Source organism: Egretta garzetta, unplaced genomic scaffold (assembly GCF_000687185.1).
Source record: "Egretta garzetta isolate BGI_Z169 unplaced genomic scaffold, ASM68718v1 scaffold875, whole genome shotgun sequence".
NCBI lineage: Eukaryota > Metazoa > Chordata > Aves > Pelecaniformes > Ardeidae > Egretta > Egretta garzetta.
Window position 1 is genome coordinate 115867 of NW_009259626.1, and position 19628 is coordinate 135494.

General features: G+C 40.2%; 1 protein-coding gene across 6 annotated transcripts in view; it reads right to left on the bottom strand.

The window, feature by feature from the left end:
* The window catches only part of ADARB1 (adenosine deaminase RNA specific B1), a 70903-nt gene that overhangs the window by 47533 nt on the left and 3742 nt on the right, over window positions 1–19628 (bottom strand). For 3 of the 6 annotated variants that reach the window (XR_004841958.1, XM_035893965.1, XM_035893964.1), the window contains exons 1-2: window positions 9607–9626; window positions 1355–1429 (exon numbers count right to left, since the gene is read on the bottom strand). Coding sequence is in view for 2 of the 6 variants with exons in the window: in XM_035893965.1 (XP_035749858.1) it covers window positions 1355–1382 (28 nt within the window). In the remaining 4 variants the exon portion in view is untranslated. Of the gene's footprint in view, window positions 1–1354; window positions 1430–3012; window positions 3331–6676; window positions 6792–9606; window positions 9627–14498; window positions 14536–19628 lie in introns of those variants that run through there. The other 3 variants (XR_004841960.1, XR_004841959.1, XR_004841961.1) reach the window with 3 other exon arrangements.

The window sequence follows — 19628 nt, forward strand, 5'->3', positions numbered from 1 at the left end:
AGAGATATAAAAATATAGAAAGATTTTTTTTTAATATCTTTGCACAAACCAAGGTGAAAAACTTAAGAATTTGAGCTTTGGTTTCTCCCCCCCAAATCTGGTAATTTAACATTTCAAATTCATGATGTTTGTGCGGGCAGACAGACACAGGAAGGTCTTCTTGCACCTTCTATTAACTGGGCTCATCCAAGTAGACAGTTATCTGTAGCTTCCTTTCAAAAACATGGTACAGACAACATCTCAAAACATACTTCTGGGAGACAACTGTGATTATACAAATGCCTGCCTCAAACCTATAACAACTCCATGGAGCCAGCCTACTGACCAAGACAAAATGTTCAGTGAATCCCTTCCCATGCTGATTCACTAACACACAAAAAAAACCCAGAAGCAGACAAAAATTTAGTATTTTGCTTAGGGACACTTACAGAATGCCCCTCCAGTATTTTCTCCAGCTCAGGAAGGCATCTTTTATTCGTGCTCAGATATATTCCATATTGAGATAAGGGGATGTTTTTGAGATAAGGGGATGTTTTATCAAAAAAATTATCTTATGTAAATTATCCAATTACAGCTCTTACTTTTTTGAAGTCCTCCTTAGGGAGACCACTTTTAGAAATAGCTAAAGCATCTATCTGAAGTAAGTTCTTTTATACTAAGGAAAAGAAAGTGTTAGCAAGCATATTCCAAGCACATTTGTTATTATATCATATACAATTATTTACAGTCAAGCATAGCACATCAGCATAGCAGCAACAGAACATTTCTCTCATTCACAAAAAAAAAGATAGTTGAAAGGCCAATAATAGCAAAAATATTTTTATAGTGTTTTGATGAGAACTGTTTTCTCCACAGGTTATGAGATCTTAATTATACCACAGAGTCAGCAACCTCACAGCACTTTGCCAGTGCATGCATCAAGACAATCACTATATTTCACTATTTTTGTGCTTGAACACATTTTCATAATTCAGTAGCTCAGGGTTGGAACAATCAGCATCTAATGAGAATAATCAGCCATACAAGACCTACGGGGAGCTCTTCTAGCTCCTCCTTTTGCTGAAGGAAGCTTCCTCCATTTCTGCCTTCCCTCATATACACTTCAACTCCATCTCCTTCGTCTAAAAAAAAAAAAAAAAGAGACGCAAGGTATAACTAGACTAGTGTATAACTATGTGTATTTAAAACACTTTCAATGCAAAAGCTCCAATTCACTCTTCTATACCGTATTTTAAAACATAAAAAGAAATAAATTAAATTTGTGCTTCCGAAGTTATTTCACAGTTATCCCTGTACTCATGAGAAAAAGTCACCTTCAGAAACAATTATTACTGTGTAAATAAGCACATCTTACTCATGTTTTCTTCATCATCTACATCCATTGTGAAATATTTTTGCTGGTTTCTTGGCTGGCGGAGACTGCTTCTGTCTAGAAAACAGAGAGTGGGTATTTAAGCTTTAAGGTACCAACATACAAAGTAAAACATTAAATCTCCTTTAAAAGCAGCAGCCTAGGCATGGGCTTTGCTTTGTGCTGTCCATGGATTTTGGTCAATTTTCACACAGCATTTCCCCAAAGTGCTGCCTTCTTAGCTGAGGTGCACTCTGCAGAACTGCAAATTCAACAAGGTTTGCAAGAATTTGGGGTTTTGTATAAAGAACTACAATATTTTTTACCTGAAAGAGTATGAAACTACTTTATCTCACTACCATTTTTTCTGAACTCCAAAATAATATCAAATCCACTCTGTAAGTTACCACACATACAATTAAAGCAGTCTAAACACTGAAGATGCAGTTTTTTTACCCAGCACCAAACGATGTCTGTCTGTTTTATTTGGTTAAATCCTGACTCAAGATCCCTCCTAAAACTGAGATGATCATCAACAACTGAAAGACGTAGCCCTTTATCAGCCGAAGGACAGAGTAGGTAACGTAACGCTCTGGTTACATGTGGATTTTCTTATTAACTGAAACGTTCAGATGATACTACATATAGTTATCTAGCTATGGGGAAATCAATTTTATTAACCACAAGGATTTCCACTTCACAAGAGACCAATCTAAAGGTGTATGTAAGCATCTGACATGCAAAACATGTAATTTACCTAGCATTTGGTTTGAAAGAAGGCACCACTTCTACCCAAATCAAAAGCATTAACTTAAGGGTGATGGGTCTGTGGTTTGGTTTGATTTTGGTTTTTTCATTATTCCAGTTTGGTTTGTCCTGAAAACTAATCAAGTACATAGTATCTGTTGCTTTCTAGGTAATTGCTACAGTCTCATAAATCCACGAGTATTCCAACAGGGAGCACAGAACTCCAAAACCAGACAGAGACTGATACTTTTAACAAAAGATCAATTATTACAGTGAGGAAAAAGTAGTGGAGTATTAACGGGCATCACATTCTTACACTGGAGTGGATCAAACCATGGAAATTTGTCTTGTACTTGCCAATCTGTTGTGCATCTGACTCTTAGCTTTTCTGAAGCATTAACAACTAAGCATTGCACTTTCCACGTTCTGCATTGCCTTTTTTTTTTTTTTTTTTTTTTTACATTACGTTCTGCATTGCCTTTTTTTTTTTTACACAATTAGATGTTTGGAACATACCTGACAAGAGTAAAGTCCAGCACAAATGCAAGATAATTCTGTGATAATCTAGTCCTGTGTAACATTTGTAAAATTTGAATCTTTTTGCTGACAATTGGATTACATTAGGATTGAAGTCCTACTTTAATTGTATCTTTGATCCTAGTCTGAAAATATTACAAACAGTCCACAGAAATCACAGGGCAAAACTTCAACCTTATTTTGTTATTTCCAATAATACAGTTATCTCCCAGCAGAGTTTCAGTCTTTTACTTAGCTTACTTTTACCATAGACAGTATCAATTCTAATTATCCATGGACATTTTACTTACACTGTACATATCTTAGAAGTTAACAACTGCATGGATATTTTCAGGCAAGCGTTCAGGATACTAAGGACTCAGCAGAACAAGTTATACCTGATTCAGCCTGAGACTGTGGTCACATACACCAGATCAGATGAGGGAACTGATTCTCACCACTGGTAAGAGCTGCTTAGACAATTGCTTCCAGCCTGGGTACGTCTACACACACTCATCCTCTATGCAGTGGGTTGCTCTCCCTTCTCCATCCCTTTCACTTTGCAGAAAACTTGTGCAGTTCTTCATGTCCAACTCAGCTCCATCACCAGTCCCATATGGCTACAAGACCAATTTGAACTTCATGCCACAAAGACATCAGCCGTGACTGTCCAAGCAGGCTTTTGTGTGAGCACTATCACACCAGGAATGACCATCCTGTAGGTATCCAGAAAGCTGTATTATCCTCTCAAATCCTACCCCAAAGCACTCTCCTGCTGCAACACCCAATGATCCTGGAAACTGCTACCCAGGAGCAGGTCTGTGAGCCCACGTCGCATTGCTGACCTTGCAACACCATTTAACATAACATTTGTTTCCTCCCACGCCACTAAAAGTGATAGGCTTCACCCCCTAAAATGCTCATGCCTTGTTTGACACAGTACGAGACAGCTCCAACCCCAGCGCAAACCCTTCAGCATCAGAGGACCACTGACATACTTTAGGCAGGCTATTCCTCATCTGAGCCAAAATACTCCTAATGACCTGAGGGGGATGCAGAGCTTCCCACCATGTTTCATCCCAGCTTCAGGCTACAGCAGCCACAATCCTGGCTACTTCACTTCAGGCTGGCTAGCAGAGTTGTCGGACAACAAACAAGTCACCTCAGTCACTCTTCAGTGATAGAGTTTCTAGTCAGAAAAGACTTTGAAACATAGGAGTGGGACCTGATCAGAGTTCCCTTTCCTTCCAACGTCAACAGCTTCTGGATTTCACCTACACACCAAAATACACCCCACTGATGAATGGGGCAGCAGAGCCACCTTTACTGCTTCATACTGAAAGAATTACCAGCCTTTTCACTGCAGGTGATTGTGTTGCTGTGCTAGTGTGTTATGATGAGTAAGAAATTGCAAATGTATGTATTACTTAACATTGGTAAATATGTGTTGCCTTTCTTGCAGTACTGCCTGTCCCTAGACCCACTGTCACCAGGGGCTGGAGCAGCGATGCTTGCATCAGTGCCAAGTACACAAGTGCCAGCAATAACTGATGAACAACAGAAATACCTACCAAGGAAGAAGGGATGAGTGAGAGAACTGGAAAAACAGTTGTTTTCCAGAGAAAGTCAAAAGAAACACCTGCAGCTTTGAGACAACTACCTTCACATAGGATGCGCATGCCCAAGGGTGCAGTGGGACGAAAGGAAGACAGGACATCCAGGAGTCTTACTTTGCTTTTTGTTGGAGTGCTACACAAATGAAGAGCCAGAAACACAGAGCTGTTGAGATTTCCCCAGTCCCGTTTGGGAAGCCACAGTCTTTGGAAAGAAGACACCAATTCGGAAAATCTGAAACTGTGTCCAAGTGTGTACTCTGAACATTAGCACAACACATTCAAGAGGACCTCTGTCACCAGTCAGGCTCCTGCAACACAGCAGCTCAAGGCAGGCTACCATCAGATGGGCAGGATCATACCCCTGTTTGATCCAGGTCCCCATAAAACCTGGGAACGCGTGGCTCATCAATTTTTAACAACAAAGCATGCTATGCTTCCACTGCGGCAGCACCAGCTTGGGTATCTCTCTCACACCTGGTCACTGTCCTTGCTAAAGCAGATGGACAGAGGGAGAGGAGAGGATCACGCAAATCACATAAGCCTTTTTCCCTTAAAGAGATTAGAGATTCAAGTGGAACTTTTGCTAAATATGCTACTTTCATTTGCTCTATAAAAGCTGCTTAAATTTGCTTTCCTATTACCAAAGAAAAAGCCTCATTCCAATCCTAATTAACTCTGTACTATTAATAAGGCTATAGCTCTTGGCATAATAATATTACCATTACATAATATCACTGGATTTGCTTTTATGTATATTATGGACAGTATTACACACAATTATGTATAGCAGCTAAGAGGAAACATTTCACTACAGTAACTGAAGCAGCAACACGCAATTTGTGTAGATACACAGCTCTGATACTACAGTCAACATATATTTAAAAACCAGCTGTGCCAAAAAAGTATAAAAATTGTGTCAACAAGAGGTGAAAACTTTCTGTGGGATACCAAAAACAATGTTTATGCATTATTACAAAAGCACCAGTATTTTATTTCATCATGATGATGCATACTTCATGACAACTAAGCATGGACCAACGAGGCATTTTGGAATCAGAATCAAACTCCAACATCTCCATAGTGTTACTGGCCTGTTCTATGCCATGCTGAATTTGGGAAAGGGATGCTCACTTGCCTTCAAACTACCCCCGCCAGTACCCTATATTGTACATGTGTACATAGTACATCATGTAAACTGTATGTACTTACTAACCACATTTGGGGCTTTAGAACATACAACTGAAGCAAGTACAAAGACTTATTTGAAAAAAGGTGAGACACTTCTAGAAGTACTGTATTCCAAAAGATGTTACGTTTTCCAAGCTTGTGAGTATCAGTTCAGGATAAATTTTCCTTGATAAATTAGTTAAGTATTAGAGAAAGGACCTGGAAGGTTGTTGAAAAATTAATTTTCCTTTTAAGTAAAGATCCTTTTCAGAATTATTTATTTCAATGCGTATGAATAAAATACCCCCAAGACAATAAAGTGCTTTAAAGGCTTTAGGCAGTTGCAGTATTCCTAAAAACCACAGGCAGCTTCACATCAATTTCAAAAAGTCTGCACCACCACCACATACACGTAACTAAATAAAGACTAAAAGCATGTGCAGGTGGTGGGGAAATTCTTATCTGTGACCAGAATTAAGTTCAATTATCACTATGTCAGGCCAGTGAGATTTTGGAAGAGCAAGAACTGATGCAAGTGTCAGGTCCAAGCCTGAATCAGAAGAAAAATAAGAAGAGGATAGCTCTCCTTTTGATTTATCACCCTCAGAAGCATGACGCCCAGTAGTGTTCAACCTCACAGCCCAGACAGAGCATCACCACTGTCCTAACAAACCCGGTTTTCAAAACTCAACATTTGCTGCTATCTGAACTCAGAGGGAGGATAGGAAAATGAGCCAAGTCTGCAGCACAAGCTAGGCAGCTGGCACAGCAGCCTCCTTGGTCTGTGCTGTTACTCAGATGTTGCCTAAAGCTTATGTATTTATTAAGATAAACTTTTATACGGCTGTTGATTCTAAACATAAGTCTTGGTGCTTTGCCAGGTAGGCTCAGACCTGGCTTAATTTTTCTATTAGTTTTAGCCTTGGTGACTATTTTTGAAGCACAGTATAAAGAGACTTTTCTTCCCCACCTCCCAGGAAAAAAAAAAAACCAAAACAAACCAAAACCCCAGCAAATAACCAATGTTCTTACTGGAGTAGTAGAGCTGCTAAGGAGACATTTTACTGTATTGCCACATTTGCATTACATAGCACCAACATAACTCCAGTGTAACAAGAGGAAATTACTTGACTGTAATCAACAGGACTTGTAAATAACTGCCACCTTATTTAGCACATCAAACTGGCTCCAGTTACTCCTGCAGCACCATGGCTTGCTCAAGGACAAAAGACTTGGACAATTCCTTTTTGAATTATTACAGAGGTGATCAGTGAGCTACCTGAGCTGAGCCAGAAGTGAGAAATGCTGTACAGCTGCCTCACGCTGCTGTACAAGAGATAAACCCTCCTGAGGAGCTGGGTTATCAGTCTGGGCTCAGCACCACATCCCCACAGCTGAACATTCTGCTCCTCCAGCCTGAAGCAGAAGAAAAGCAAGCTCCTGTCTGCTAAAAGCATAGGTAAACAGGAACTCCAGTTGCATAATTATTTGTATAAATTAATGGAGACCATTGGTGGCATTACTGAAATTTGTAAGCGACAGAATTTACACAGATCCATTTAAAAAAAAAAAATTAAGTAACTGTGCTAAACAGAGTTAGGAAGCATCAATTAAGATGAACAGTCAGGAAGAAGGATGGTTGACAGAAGAGCTGTAAGGCATGTAAGAGATGAGGTGCTAGAGTAATAAATAATGCAGCCAAATGACACTAAGCTGTCTGTCCACATTTTCTAATGAAGCGTTTGCATCCTTTTAAGGTTTAACCGCATGTGTTTAAGATTTAGGCTAAATATATTCTTGGCGTAGAATGGGTGACGACGTTTTTTCCCAATCCCTTCCTTATAAAAATACACTTGAGAAAAATGAGCAGTGTTCAGCATTTCCCCACAGCACCCAGGACTGCAACAGCAGGTTACTCCTGTTTTGCTCTCCTCGCTGACCTGCTCTTTTGCAGAAGTCACCTAGCACAGACCCCAGCCAAGCTTGGCTGACTGCATCTCCACCCCATGCTTTCCCATGTTTTGGTACCCTAGACATCATGCTGCAGGCACCAAAACTCACCCTACATGGAGCTGAAAAGGTTCAGGACAGTGTATGCAGTTGCATTGTGCCACCTACGTGATCCCATCACTACATTTCAACTCAACAATGCACATTCCCCACTGTGTACAAAGCTGTGCACACACCATCTTCCCAGGCAGAGTATAGCTAGGAAAAGACATATAACATTTTAGCATACTAACAGATACAGATTCTTGGTTCACGGACTCCAAAATCATCCATAGACTCCTCCCTTTGCTTGGCAAACAACTGTTCAACTGATCTATGCTGACCCTACTCTAAAACTGTCCTACCTAGGCTAGGATTTGAGTTTGATGCCTAAAGCAAGGAGTATAGTACACTTGAAGTCTCTTTTAGAGCACCACATGTAGGAAGCTATGCTGGGAAGCTGTGTATTTTTCATTACAACCCCCCTATTCCAAGAACATCACTACAGCAAGAAGACCATGTAACATAGGGCCCACATATGCTTTCAGAAATTGGGGGTAGATTTTTTCAGAAAAAGAGCTCTGAACCCAGGCTGCTCACCACAGAAAAGAGCTTCCTCTCTTGCCAAGGCATGCTTGATTACTTCTGGCATCATTAATAATTCAGTTATCATTTAAATTTGAAGAAGGAACAGCATTTTTGACTTCTTCGACCTCTTAAACTTTTATTCGAGCCGCTTTCATAATGCAGCAAAACTGCAATAATAAACTCATTCACTGCTTGTAAATAATGCATTTAGCAACAGACATCCAGAAACCTCTCAGGTCCTACAGGCACAAAGTCTCTGCACTGCTTCAGCATTGAGGCTTGCTAATCACCGGTGGCATCTGAGCAAGGACAGCTTCCAAAAGGACTCCACTGAAGCCATGCATTTGCCTCAGACAGCAGGTGTGAGTAAACTCTCAAGCTTTACTCCTAAAAACCTGCTCTGGGCTAAGTGACACAACTAGAGTAACACTCTCTGAGAGCACTGAAAAACTTTTACTTGGGAAAAAATATGTATGAATAAAGGAAAAAGTTTAATTGCTGCTCAGAAATTTACAGAGCTTTCAAAAATAACAACAAAGGATAATTGACATAAATATTAGTTAACTGATTTGGGTCAGTGGATATACCACATTTTGTATGTGGAATAGGACTGTGGAGAAAGCCTGGTCCTTGGCTGCATGAACTGTTTTCCCTCAGGTATACTGCTAAAATAAATCCAGGTTTCAACTGTACTATGCTTGTGTAATAGAGGGGTTTTTTTCTTTTAACATGGAGCGACAAACCACAATTCAGCTGTTAGCTAAATACACTCACTGGAGTCAAGTGATTCTGCATAGCATCCTGCAATATTTAGACTACAAGCACTACTGCAAAAAGCTTTCCTTTTCTAAACGCATTACACACTGGCCACATCAAACAGAAAAATGACATCTAAATGTATTCTAATTTAAGTGGAGTAATGAAAAAGTACAGTACATTTACACTTCTATATCTCTCCTGGCTTTGAAGTCTCTATTTCCCATAGAATATTTCCAAAGACAGGAAGAACACCAAAAGTACTTCAAAATGTACTAGCCAACACAACACTATTTGCTTTTATTACCCCAGGAGACTACTTGAAAGATTTTTAACCAAATGTTGGCTATAGCAATTACACGCTACATGAGTACAAAGAGAGATGTAACTTGTGTTTCTTTTGTTTGAATATTCTGTGTATTCACTGCACACAAAAAAAGTTGTGAAGGACTCTTAACTATCTTGGTTTATCCTCATCATTGAGGAAGAACTAGATATACTTTGAAAGGAAAATTTAGCAGCTACCCAATGTTTTATGTTAAAAGAGAATGGCATAAATGCAAAAAAAAAAGGTAACTTGGCAGATGAAACAAAACTATTATTAGAAGGGAGTAGAAGTCAGAAAGCTGCAGCTTTAGAGAAGTTTCATCTTTGTTAAAAAGTACTCTCCCTCCCAACTTTGAAAGGTAAGTGAAATAAAATGTTGGGAGATGTTGAAGGATTCTCCAAAAATATGTCTTTTACCCTATAAATCCAAACAGAAAACATGGAAGTTGCACTTCACAATGAAGGTTCAAACCTCACCTTAAAAATGCTACACTTACAACACCCACCCCCCATACTTTGTTTCGGCTGTGCAGCAATTAAAACACTAACCTTTCCACTCCGATCGTTTCTTCCTCCTCCGTTTACAGCACCGCTGGACCGTGCTGAAGAGAGTCCCCATGCCAAGAGCTGCAGCTAGAAGAGATGCCATGCACACACCTACAGTCCACCACCACCTGCCTGGCTCACCAGCCTGCTGCACTCACTCACTCCCTCCTAATGAGGCATCGATGTACTCCCAAAAGGAGGGTTACTCCTAAGTTGCCTTGCACTCTCTTCACCTAGCAGAGGCCTGTTTCCTTGAACCGAAGGAGGTGCTGCACAGTCCAACGAACAAAGACAACAACAAACGATGCTGCTCATCCCTACCCACCGCAAGAGGCACATGTGACAATTAACCCTTCGGTAAGTGAAAGGGGCAAGGAAGTACAGTTTTCTTAAAAGGACAATATCAAAGAAATCCTCACTACTGGGTGTGGAAAGGCAAATTTATTTTTATTTTGTTATTAAAAAAGGAGGGCAACTCTTTGGTGTGGCTTCAGCCTTATACATATCTCAGAAACAAGGAGACACATAAGCAAGGAAATGTTTCTACATCCTAGTGCATGAAACCAAGATGCCTTCAGCATCCTTTATAATTGCTTCTCATGTCCTTAGTTATGTATTTTATACGCTGCCTAGAAATGCACAAAATGTATTTGTGAATAGCAAGAATACACAAATCTCAGAGCAATGTTTTAGTTGCACATTTTCCATACGAGGGTTTGTATGCTGGGTCTTACCAAGAGACTTACCAATGTAAAGATTAACCATAGCATTTTCCAGCCTTTTTATGAACAAAAAAAGCAACATGTGACATTTTGGGATACTGCGATATTACCCTGTTTACCCAACTTGAACAACCAACCAAATACATGTTCATCCTGTGGACAGAGTGGGGGTTGCAGCTATCCTTTAATCCTGCCTCCAGATTAAACCTCGCAGGACAAAAAACATCTTTCAGCAGGGGATGTTTGCAGGTGCAAGCTCCACAGGTTTCTTCAGTGTGTTATTAGAGTGAGGAGACTTCTCTGACAAGTCACCTCCACCTGCTCTCAGACCTTCCTTTCTCAGTATACCAGGTCTTGGCTCTCTGGAAGACAGCACATGATCAAATCTGGACAAACTCTGTCAGATGACTTACAGGGATCATCATATTTTGACAACTAGCCAGGCTGTCATTTTTGGAAAAACATTGCCACTGATGTCTGAAATTAGCAGTACTTCACTAACCAAAACCAACACACTCAAGCTTACCACTGGGATTAGGTTGACCTGCTAACAGGAGCCTCCTGCTCCCTCTGATGGCACTTGATCTCCAGATCACAGGTATCAGCTTTTTCATCTCCAGTCTGTGATGGAAAGCTTCTGAGATTGAGTTAATTCATTGATTGAAATTATTTCTGCAGGAAGCTCTAGTGCTAAGGGCTGCAAACTTCCCCGCTTACTTCAGAGGAGCTGAAGTTCTCCTTCAGCATATATGTAACTAGACACTACTTCACTAAGAAATACCAAGAGGGCCATTCATGCTCAGTTTACACAATTTAAAAAGAACTTGCCGTGGTAGAACAAGCTACCAATGCCATGGTCACGCTATCACATGTTCCCCACCATCAAGAAGTCCAGGAGGAAATAAGTCCCATCATCATCCAAGACCAACTCCCCAAACCAGTCTTCCCTGGGGCAATAAGGTGTGATCTTTCTTTGCAGCAGACATAAGGTCAGGCATTTTCTTATCCTTCCAGCATCTCTCCTTTCTTTACTAAAAACTGCCTGTTTGGGCTCACAGACCAGAGGCACGCTCTGGATTATCATAGCAACATTTCTCCTTTCATGTAAATGGGAAATAGCCTCGCTTAAAAGTGAAGATAGTCTTACGTCAGACCCTGCAATGCTACATCCCGACAGGTCTACACAGTCATGGCAAGATTAAGGCAAACATTAAGGAAACCCAAGTCCCAGCATGGGCACTAGCTGCACTTGGGCAGGGTGCCTTCCTATCTGACCAGACCTAATTTAAGACTGAAGTTAGTGGGTCTGAAACTGTTAATTAGTGAGGCACAGAACAAGTTTGACATTTAAATCCACATTAAGCTGCATGATGGGGAAAGGACAAGGAGGGTGAGGTATCTCCATTTACATGGCCTTGAAGGAAAAACACCATTAATACACAAGGGAAAAAACACTCCTTAGGGGAATGGTAATTCATTTTATTCCTTTGAGCAAAGAGCATACTTTGTAACAAGCAAAAAAGCAGTCTGTGAAACCACTGAGCTCTTCACCATAATTATACCAGCTGTTCAAACTTTCACCGCAGGTGAGAAAGATGCACATAATAATGTGTTTTTCTCCCTCCCTTTCAGGGAAGAGTTGCTGCATTAGGTACTGGAAGTTCAAGAGCAATTTTGCCTTCAACAATTAATTTATCTGTTGTAACCTGCCAGAGATTTGGCTCAGAGCACTTGGTGTAAAGACTGAAAAAAAGACTCCTCTGGCTCACCCCTGTATATCGCTTCAAAGCAGCTCCTACTCTACTGACCACTGCTCTCCCCAAAGCAAGTGCCTCTGGGATATGAGAATCACGAAGAAGATCTGAAATAATTTTAGCTTGAAGAATGAAAGCTTTCAATAGAGAAATAAAGTCTCTAAAATATGACTACTGACTAAGGAACATACACAATGCACTTGGGAGAGAAACTTAGTGACCCACTGCATTCACTTACAGTTGGCCCAATACCAACAGTTTTAGGAAATAAAAAATATGCAATCTGTAATATGCATGAGATTCAATATTCAATATCTGAAAATATATTGCAAAGTCTGCATGATTAGAACAAGGCAGGTTAAAAGCTGAATGCAAGGAGGCAAATGCCACACACCAGAACAAAAATGCAGCATTCAGTTTTAATGTGTACCCTGGAAGCAGTAAATCCTGTAACATACTATATTTTCCAGATTCAACACCCACAGAGGCATCAAGGAGAAACTGAACTGCCTTCTCTCCAAAGAAAAAGCAATTCCCAGTTACATACCTACACATTTCAAATACATCCAACTCACCTGCATCACTGAACTAGGAACACACAGACACTAAACAACTAAGGTGTCCTCCACCAAAACCCCAGAGGTAAACTAGCTCAAGTGAGACCAGAGGCTACACAGCAAGACTGATGGAAAAGTTCAGTAGCTTCTCGTGATAGACAAGCTAGGTGGCTAAGTATCTGCGAGTTTGCACCTGGAGACCCTGTAGCTGTGGCATCTACAGTCCCTTCTCATCTAGGTTCCCTAGCACCAGGAGGCTCGAGGCCCTGCCAGACACAGCACTTAGCAATATCTCCTTTACCCAGGACTCTTAAAACTCAGGAATAATTTATCGTATCTTTAGGTACCCACCAGACTCACTTCAAATCAGGTAAGTTGGAAAGCAGCTGGGGAAAGGAAAAAGAGGACAAAGAGTTTGGTCACAGAACACAAAAGAAACTCACTACTACTTTTTCTTTTTTTTTTAAATATATTGCATGAAAATCTCTACACACCGAAAACATCCTTGCAAACCTCATTTACTTACAGATTTGGCCACTATTATCAGCTTACTTTATACACTCTTTAAAGCAATAGTCACACACCATATTTTGTTATTGCTCTTAGTGATTTTTTTTCCCCCATGCAATTTGTGTGCTTTTCAAGCACAATGATGGCATTACAGGCCAACAGCAAGTTTTCCTTCAAGTTTTGTGTACTGCTGCAAGAATGAATATAAGCTAGCAGCAACTGCTAGAATTTGTATAAGCTAATTACAGCCCAAGCATTTGCTCAGCACAGCAAATCTCAAAACACAAAGCTGCTGGCTGCACACCAGGAACCCCAAGAGCTCATTAATACCATATGCCTCAGCTTGCAGTTCAACTCCTCAAGTGATTAAATCTGCTCCAACAGCACCATCTACTGTCACACTATATAAATAATTGACTTTAAAGCTTTTCTCCCTTGACCAAGGAAGTCTAGAACCCAGCTCCAAATTAGAAATAACTTAGAATGTTTGCAGATTTATTCTACAGTAAACTATTTTGGAACATATATTTATCATAAAGTTTTGTATCCTTTGTCTGTATCCTTCTTACTGGCTTACTTTGAGGACTGAACATCTAATTTTTAACGTACACTATTTCTGAAGGATCCCTCAAATACCCATGACTGCCAGAAATGTATTCAATATGTGCTTCAAAGGAAAAAGTGGTAACCATTCAGAGAAGAAAAAAGAGCAGCCTAGATCTCCCAGTAAGTAACATTAGTATTTTCACCAGCATTTAAAAGATAACAGATGCAGCTCCCCGGTGGTACTAAGGAAAATCGCTAATTGAAAGAAAAATCTAAAATAGTTTTAAAGGAGGTTAAAAAAGTCTCAAAGATCTTGAAGTTATTTTATTAAAAAAAAAAAAAAGGTCATGCAGTTAGGGTGATTTTGGTGTTAGAAGACAGACTTATAAATTGGACATATTTCTTCTTTTCCCCACCACAATCAGTTACCGAGCTTGGCTCAAACACTCAAACTCTCAAGTCAGCTTTGCAGCATATGCAATGCCAGCTCTGGATATTTATTTATTAATATGGATTGGATACAAATTTGCAGTCAGAAGGGTAAGTAATCTTTTGTAACATGTATCTCAACTTCATACAGTTTGATATTTCTTAGCAATATTTTCCCTGTTTTCAAACTGTACTGATCCAATATCTTTGAAGAGGTTTAGTGTACAAACATAAATAAAAGTTATAGATAAAATAATAAAGTTTTAAATAACTCTTTAAACACATTAAGATGAGTTCCCTCCTCCAAGTTATGATCTGAATGTATCAATCAGAAAACAAAGTAACTCACTAGGTATTTGCAAATATGGTCTGCTTACCTTTTTAACTATTAAAGACACATGCTGATTCTGCACCCTGCAAAAAGAGGAAACACAGTTATTTTTTTTCTTTTACAAATTCAGGTGCATTATAAATGGCAACTCCTGACCTTAAAAGGAACAAATTTCTGATTCTGTAAGAATAAATAGCCCACACTACATATACACAGTCACAGAGCCAATTCCCTTGTAACCCCAGCAAAGGGAGGGGGAGAAACAATTCTGGACATTCCTGGTTGGGAGGGGGGGTGGGAATCAAGACAAACTGCTTAATACTGGGGCCAGGAGAAACATCCCAGACGCACAAGCAGCTACTTAGCAGAACCCAATCTGAAATCTCTGCACCTTCTAGCAGAAAGGGTCAGCAAAAAATTTCGCCAATAATGGCTTAAAACTAAAACCAACTTCTGTGTTATCACATACAACTTATCCTGCAAGCAAATTTAAAGTTGTCATCTTGTTAGAATTTTTTTTTTTTAATTTTGACCTTAAATTTTATTTGTAGTGGTTGATTTTAATCCATATAAACAATGCCTCACACTACAAACCCCTTTTCAAACACCAGTTTCTTGATACTGCTGGCATCAGCTTGCATACTCCCGAAGTGCCTGCAAAACTGCAAAATCCCTCAACTACCAGCAGTGGGGTAGGAAAGAAACAGCAGATGTTGGGTAAGAAGGATACAGAATAACAGGAAGGACTAATGCTACAGAAAATTTTATTTTATCTCTATAAATACATATAAACTGCATGGCTGTTCCGTCAAGAACAGATGGGTTTATTTTTACAGATAGTCTCCTAGTTATAAGAAAATATTTATGTGACTTTATCAATGTGAAGATACACTGTTCTAAAATGGTTCAGCAAATCACAGAAGCTATTTCCAAAGCAACAAGAGTATTTCAGTCAAGTGGCTACGTTCTGCAAGAACACACACGCAGTCCAGTAGTTGATCAGAATAGACAATATGGACAATACAACTGATGGATGCACATTTCATATCTTAAACTGTTTTGGTCAAGTTAGACAAGAAGGGATCTGACACAATATTTAAAGTCCATATACTAGAAGATTGCATTAATTCCGTCTTTTATTTTTTCCAAAGACATTTCAATTTCCCAACACTTCATGGTGGCATTTTCCAATAATCCAGAAAAATATGCCAATAATACATTGGTCTTGGCATGAAATAGTAAAAATGCCTAGAAAGCTCAATGCAGTGTCAGCCAAAGTCAGCTTCCCACACTGCAATGGACTATACTCAAGCCCACCAAATAGGGATACAGTATTTACAGCACGATGATTTACCATTTCTTTTCGTATTTTCCCAACCTAGTAGCCCCATATCCACAACAAAAACTCTTCCAAAGCCTTGGAATGTGATGTGAAACTCCAGTATTTGTGGCAATATCCACCAAAAAAAATTTTTTTTTAAATTAGTTTTTTTAATTCTCATTCGACGTGAGCATTGCTTTATTTAAAGTTATAATTAATCCTGAGACAACACACTGCTAGCAATTTTTAACTGAGTTTCTACATTAGTATAAGCTCAAGTTGTTTTAGAAATTGTATTACCCCAGTTGGTAATTCCCTGACTTTGTTGAAAAACAAACTAAATAAATACAATTCGTGAGGCTTGGGGCTTAAAATAAGTTTACCACTAAGTGCAAAAATTCCTTATCCATTGACATCTGCAGACAGTTTTACAGGGTAAGAACCAGCCCAGAGGCACAACGCATAAGGAACAGTATTACAGTACTACTTTAAAAAATATCTACAATGAAAATCCAAATGTTTATTTTCTAACTCTTAGTTTTCTAGCTGGCAAACCACAGCAGCCCAAGTCCACACTGAAGGAGGCGAGCGGCAGCTGGCTGGGCGGGCAGGCAGGACGGGCCCTGCCAGCTTGCCCAGACAGGGCTGGGTGCTGCTTCTGCAAGGCATGGCCATGCTGGCACCACAGTGCCTTTGCCCACCCTCAAGACACTATATTCATCTGCTCACCACCAGGAAAAAAATGCTCATTTTAATTTTTTTGTTTAAAAAAAGCACCTATATTTGAATCTCATTCAAACTGGGCAGGCCACGGCGTTTGTGCTGGGATTTTGTAGCAGGCAGAGCCACGTGCACAGGCACCTGCTTGGGGCTCCAAGGGCATTCACTCAGCAGAGGATTGCTCTGCCCTGAGGTTTTGTGACTCTCACACCACCATCAGCAGAAAAGAAGGCCCGTGCGCTCCAGCCCAGAGCCTGTGGCCCAGCAGTGACCCCTATGCCGGCAAGCACAGGCTGCCAAAGCCAGCTTCACTGCTGAAGGACTGTGAGCAATAAAGAGGGGAGGAGGAATAAGTGAGATTTTACACCTTGAACCAGTAAAGATACTAAATGGGAAAAAAAGGGAAATACCATTATGTTATAAAAACCAAGAACAAACCTCTCATCTTCTACACATCCTACACAGCTCTGCCTGATGGCAGAGGTTTATCCTCCTGGATGCAGGTTTATCTTCCTGCCAGAGAGACAGGAGTAAAATAAAGAGTTCAAAAGCAAGCCTGAGAAGAGTTCTTTTTCATTGCATGGCAGGAATAACAACTAAAAACCAAAACAAATTAAAACCAAGCAACTTCCAAACAGCTTCATTTCTAAAAACGACTAGTGAGTTTATTGACCAAAAAAAGTTCATTAACACTCCCAACATGATTTCTCCCAGGGCAGCAAAGGATATTTGAAACCTGTTTGAAGAACATGCCATGCTGGACATTTAGGACTTTCTGAAAATACTAACTTTTTAAAGCTCAATTTAAAACGTTTCAAGGCAATGAGAATCCAATCAGAGATCTGATAGCTAACATCATTACGTAGACTGCATCTCACATGCAAAAACCGGCATCTCTAGTTTCTCAGAGGTAATCTGCCAGCCCTTTGAAAACTTCCTTAGGAGAAAAGCACTGAGAAATGCATACAGCTAAAATGCTGTGGTCTTCAGTAGTCAACAAATACTCCTAAAATCTTTGAGAGAGGAGAAAGATTTCAGGGCTCTCCTTAAGCAATGAAAATCTCCTTCCTTGAAGGCAATAAAGGCCTCCTTGGCTGAGCAGGTGGCAGGGGTCCTGTGACTCCAACTCTACAGCTACCACTGCCACCTTGCCTAAACAACACCTTGCCCCATCCCAGGAGCCATCAGCCCATCCCATGCCTATCTCTTCCAGCCCAGAGGAGCAGAGGCACAACACCAGGCAGGGACCCATGCTATGAGGTCAGAGGATGGGACAACACCCTGTTCGGGCTCCTCCACGGAGAGCCGCAGCCCCAGGTTCCAGACATGACGCCAGCAAAGGAGTCAAAGGGAACAGGCACCCTTGCATTAGGCGCGCGCACAAATACATCCATGTTTCCCTTCGGTAACTGACAGTGATTTTCCAACATAATTTAAATTTGCAAGATGCTAGATGCATCGATTCAGTTCCATAAGATTTGTGGGGAAAAAAGTACGGCCAATCAGAGAGACCTCCAAAACACCCACCCACAAGGGACAGGAGGTCCCACCTCAAGAGGCAAACCTGCAAGAACCACCCAAATGAAGGGTAACTGTCTGGACGCACTCACCACCAGCCATGTGGACAGGACAAAACCCCCAATCATTCCAATCTTTATAAATTTACTTTCCTATTTTACTTTTACAGTGTTGAAAAACACAGGTAAGCTGCCGAGGCACCTCAACTGCACACATCCACATGACAGAAACCACAGGTGTGTTAAATCCAGCATCATCTGCCCTTCCAATTTCAACACAGGCTCAGGAAATAGCACTGCTTAGAGGTGGAAAGCCAACTGCATTGCTCAGTTCATTTTTGCTCAGTTTGTCAGGATGTATCCTGACACAGATTGCATCAAGACATTTCACAGAGAGGTCAAACAAGAAACTCAAAAGATGGTGTATTTTTCATGTAGACACAGCCACAGTTTTTGCTGGTTTGCACCCTCCCTAGGCACCAGAGGAGCTAGGGGTTTTGTTAATTAAAATAAACTTGCTTCAGCCTCAGACTAAGGTGAGCAGCTGGAAGAAAACTTTACTCCAGCCTAAACTGTCCACCCATTCTTCTGCTGGGACACAGATGAGTGTCAATGCACTCCAGCTGCAAAGCAAATGCAACTGATTATGATTTTTTTGTTGGTTGTATGTAACTTCTAGAATTTGTCCCTCTGGGTATTTTTTATACTATCTTCCTCTCCTTCAACTAGGAATCTTTCCCACTTCGAACTGCCACTACCAGTTTCCAGTGGGAAGTGTGCCTCCAGTTTGAGATCAGCTGCGAACAGCTACCAGGGCTTTGGTCCCACTCTTCCTCTTCTCCCATTCTTCCAGGGAACATGGGGAAGAGATGCCTTCATGGCAGATTTTGCTCCTGACCCCGGAAAACTATAGTGTTAGCCTGCAACAGAAGACATGACGTATCTTTTCATACACAAAGGGGGTGAGTCTCTACCGTAAACTATAACTCAGTTCAACAAAACAACCACAGAACTGGGTTTTCCTCTGGAAATAGTTTTTCCACCTAAACATGAAGAAACAATTTGACATCTGTGATAGTACCTACCTTCATTTTCAGACTGAATTAATGAAATAATAGCCCAAATCCAAACCACAATCCCAACATCCCTTTTGAATTGCTCATTTAAAATTCTAAAATAAATTAGGAAAGGCTAGCAACTGATCATCATAATGAAAAAAATAGTTTAGGAAAAACAACATACGTGCTGCAATTAGAAAAAAGCAGTAAGTGCAGTTTATACACAATACAAAGCTGTCAAATGTGTCTCCTTGCCTTGGAATAAAACAAACTCTTTTTTAACTTATGTATAGAAAGTATCCGTAAGACATTGCAACCAAGTTCACTGTCACTTCAAAAGCTATGAAAATTCAACAGCTATTAAGCAACAAGAGTCAGGTTAAAAAAAAAAAAAAAAGTATGCTACTCCATGAAGCAATATCCAAGCTATTACTGCTTTTGCTGCAGGTATCAAATAAGATTACATTTATCATTTATTCTAGAATAAAGAGTCAAACCTGTTCAGGAACAAATACCAAGGTAAACTATTTTTCAAACATTCTCTCACCAAAAATGGTTTC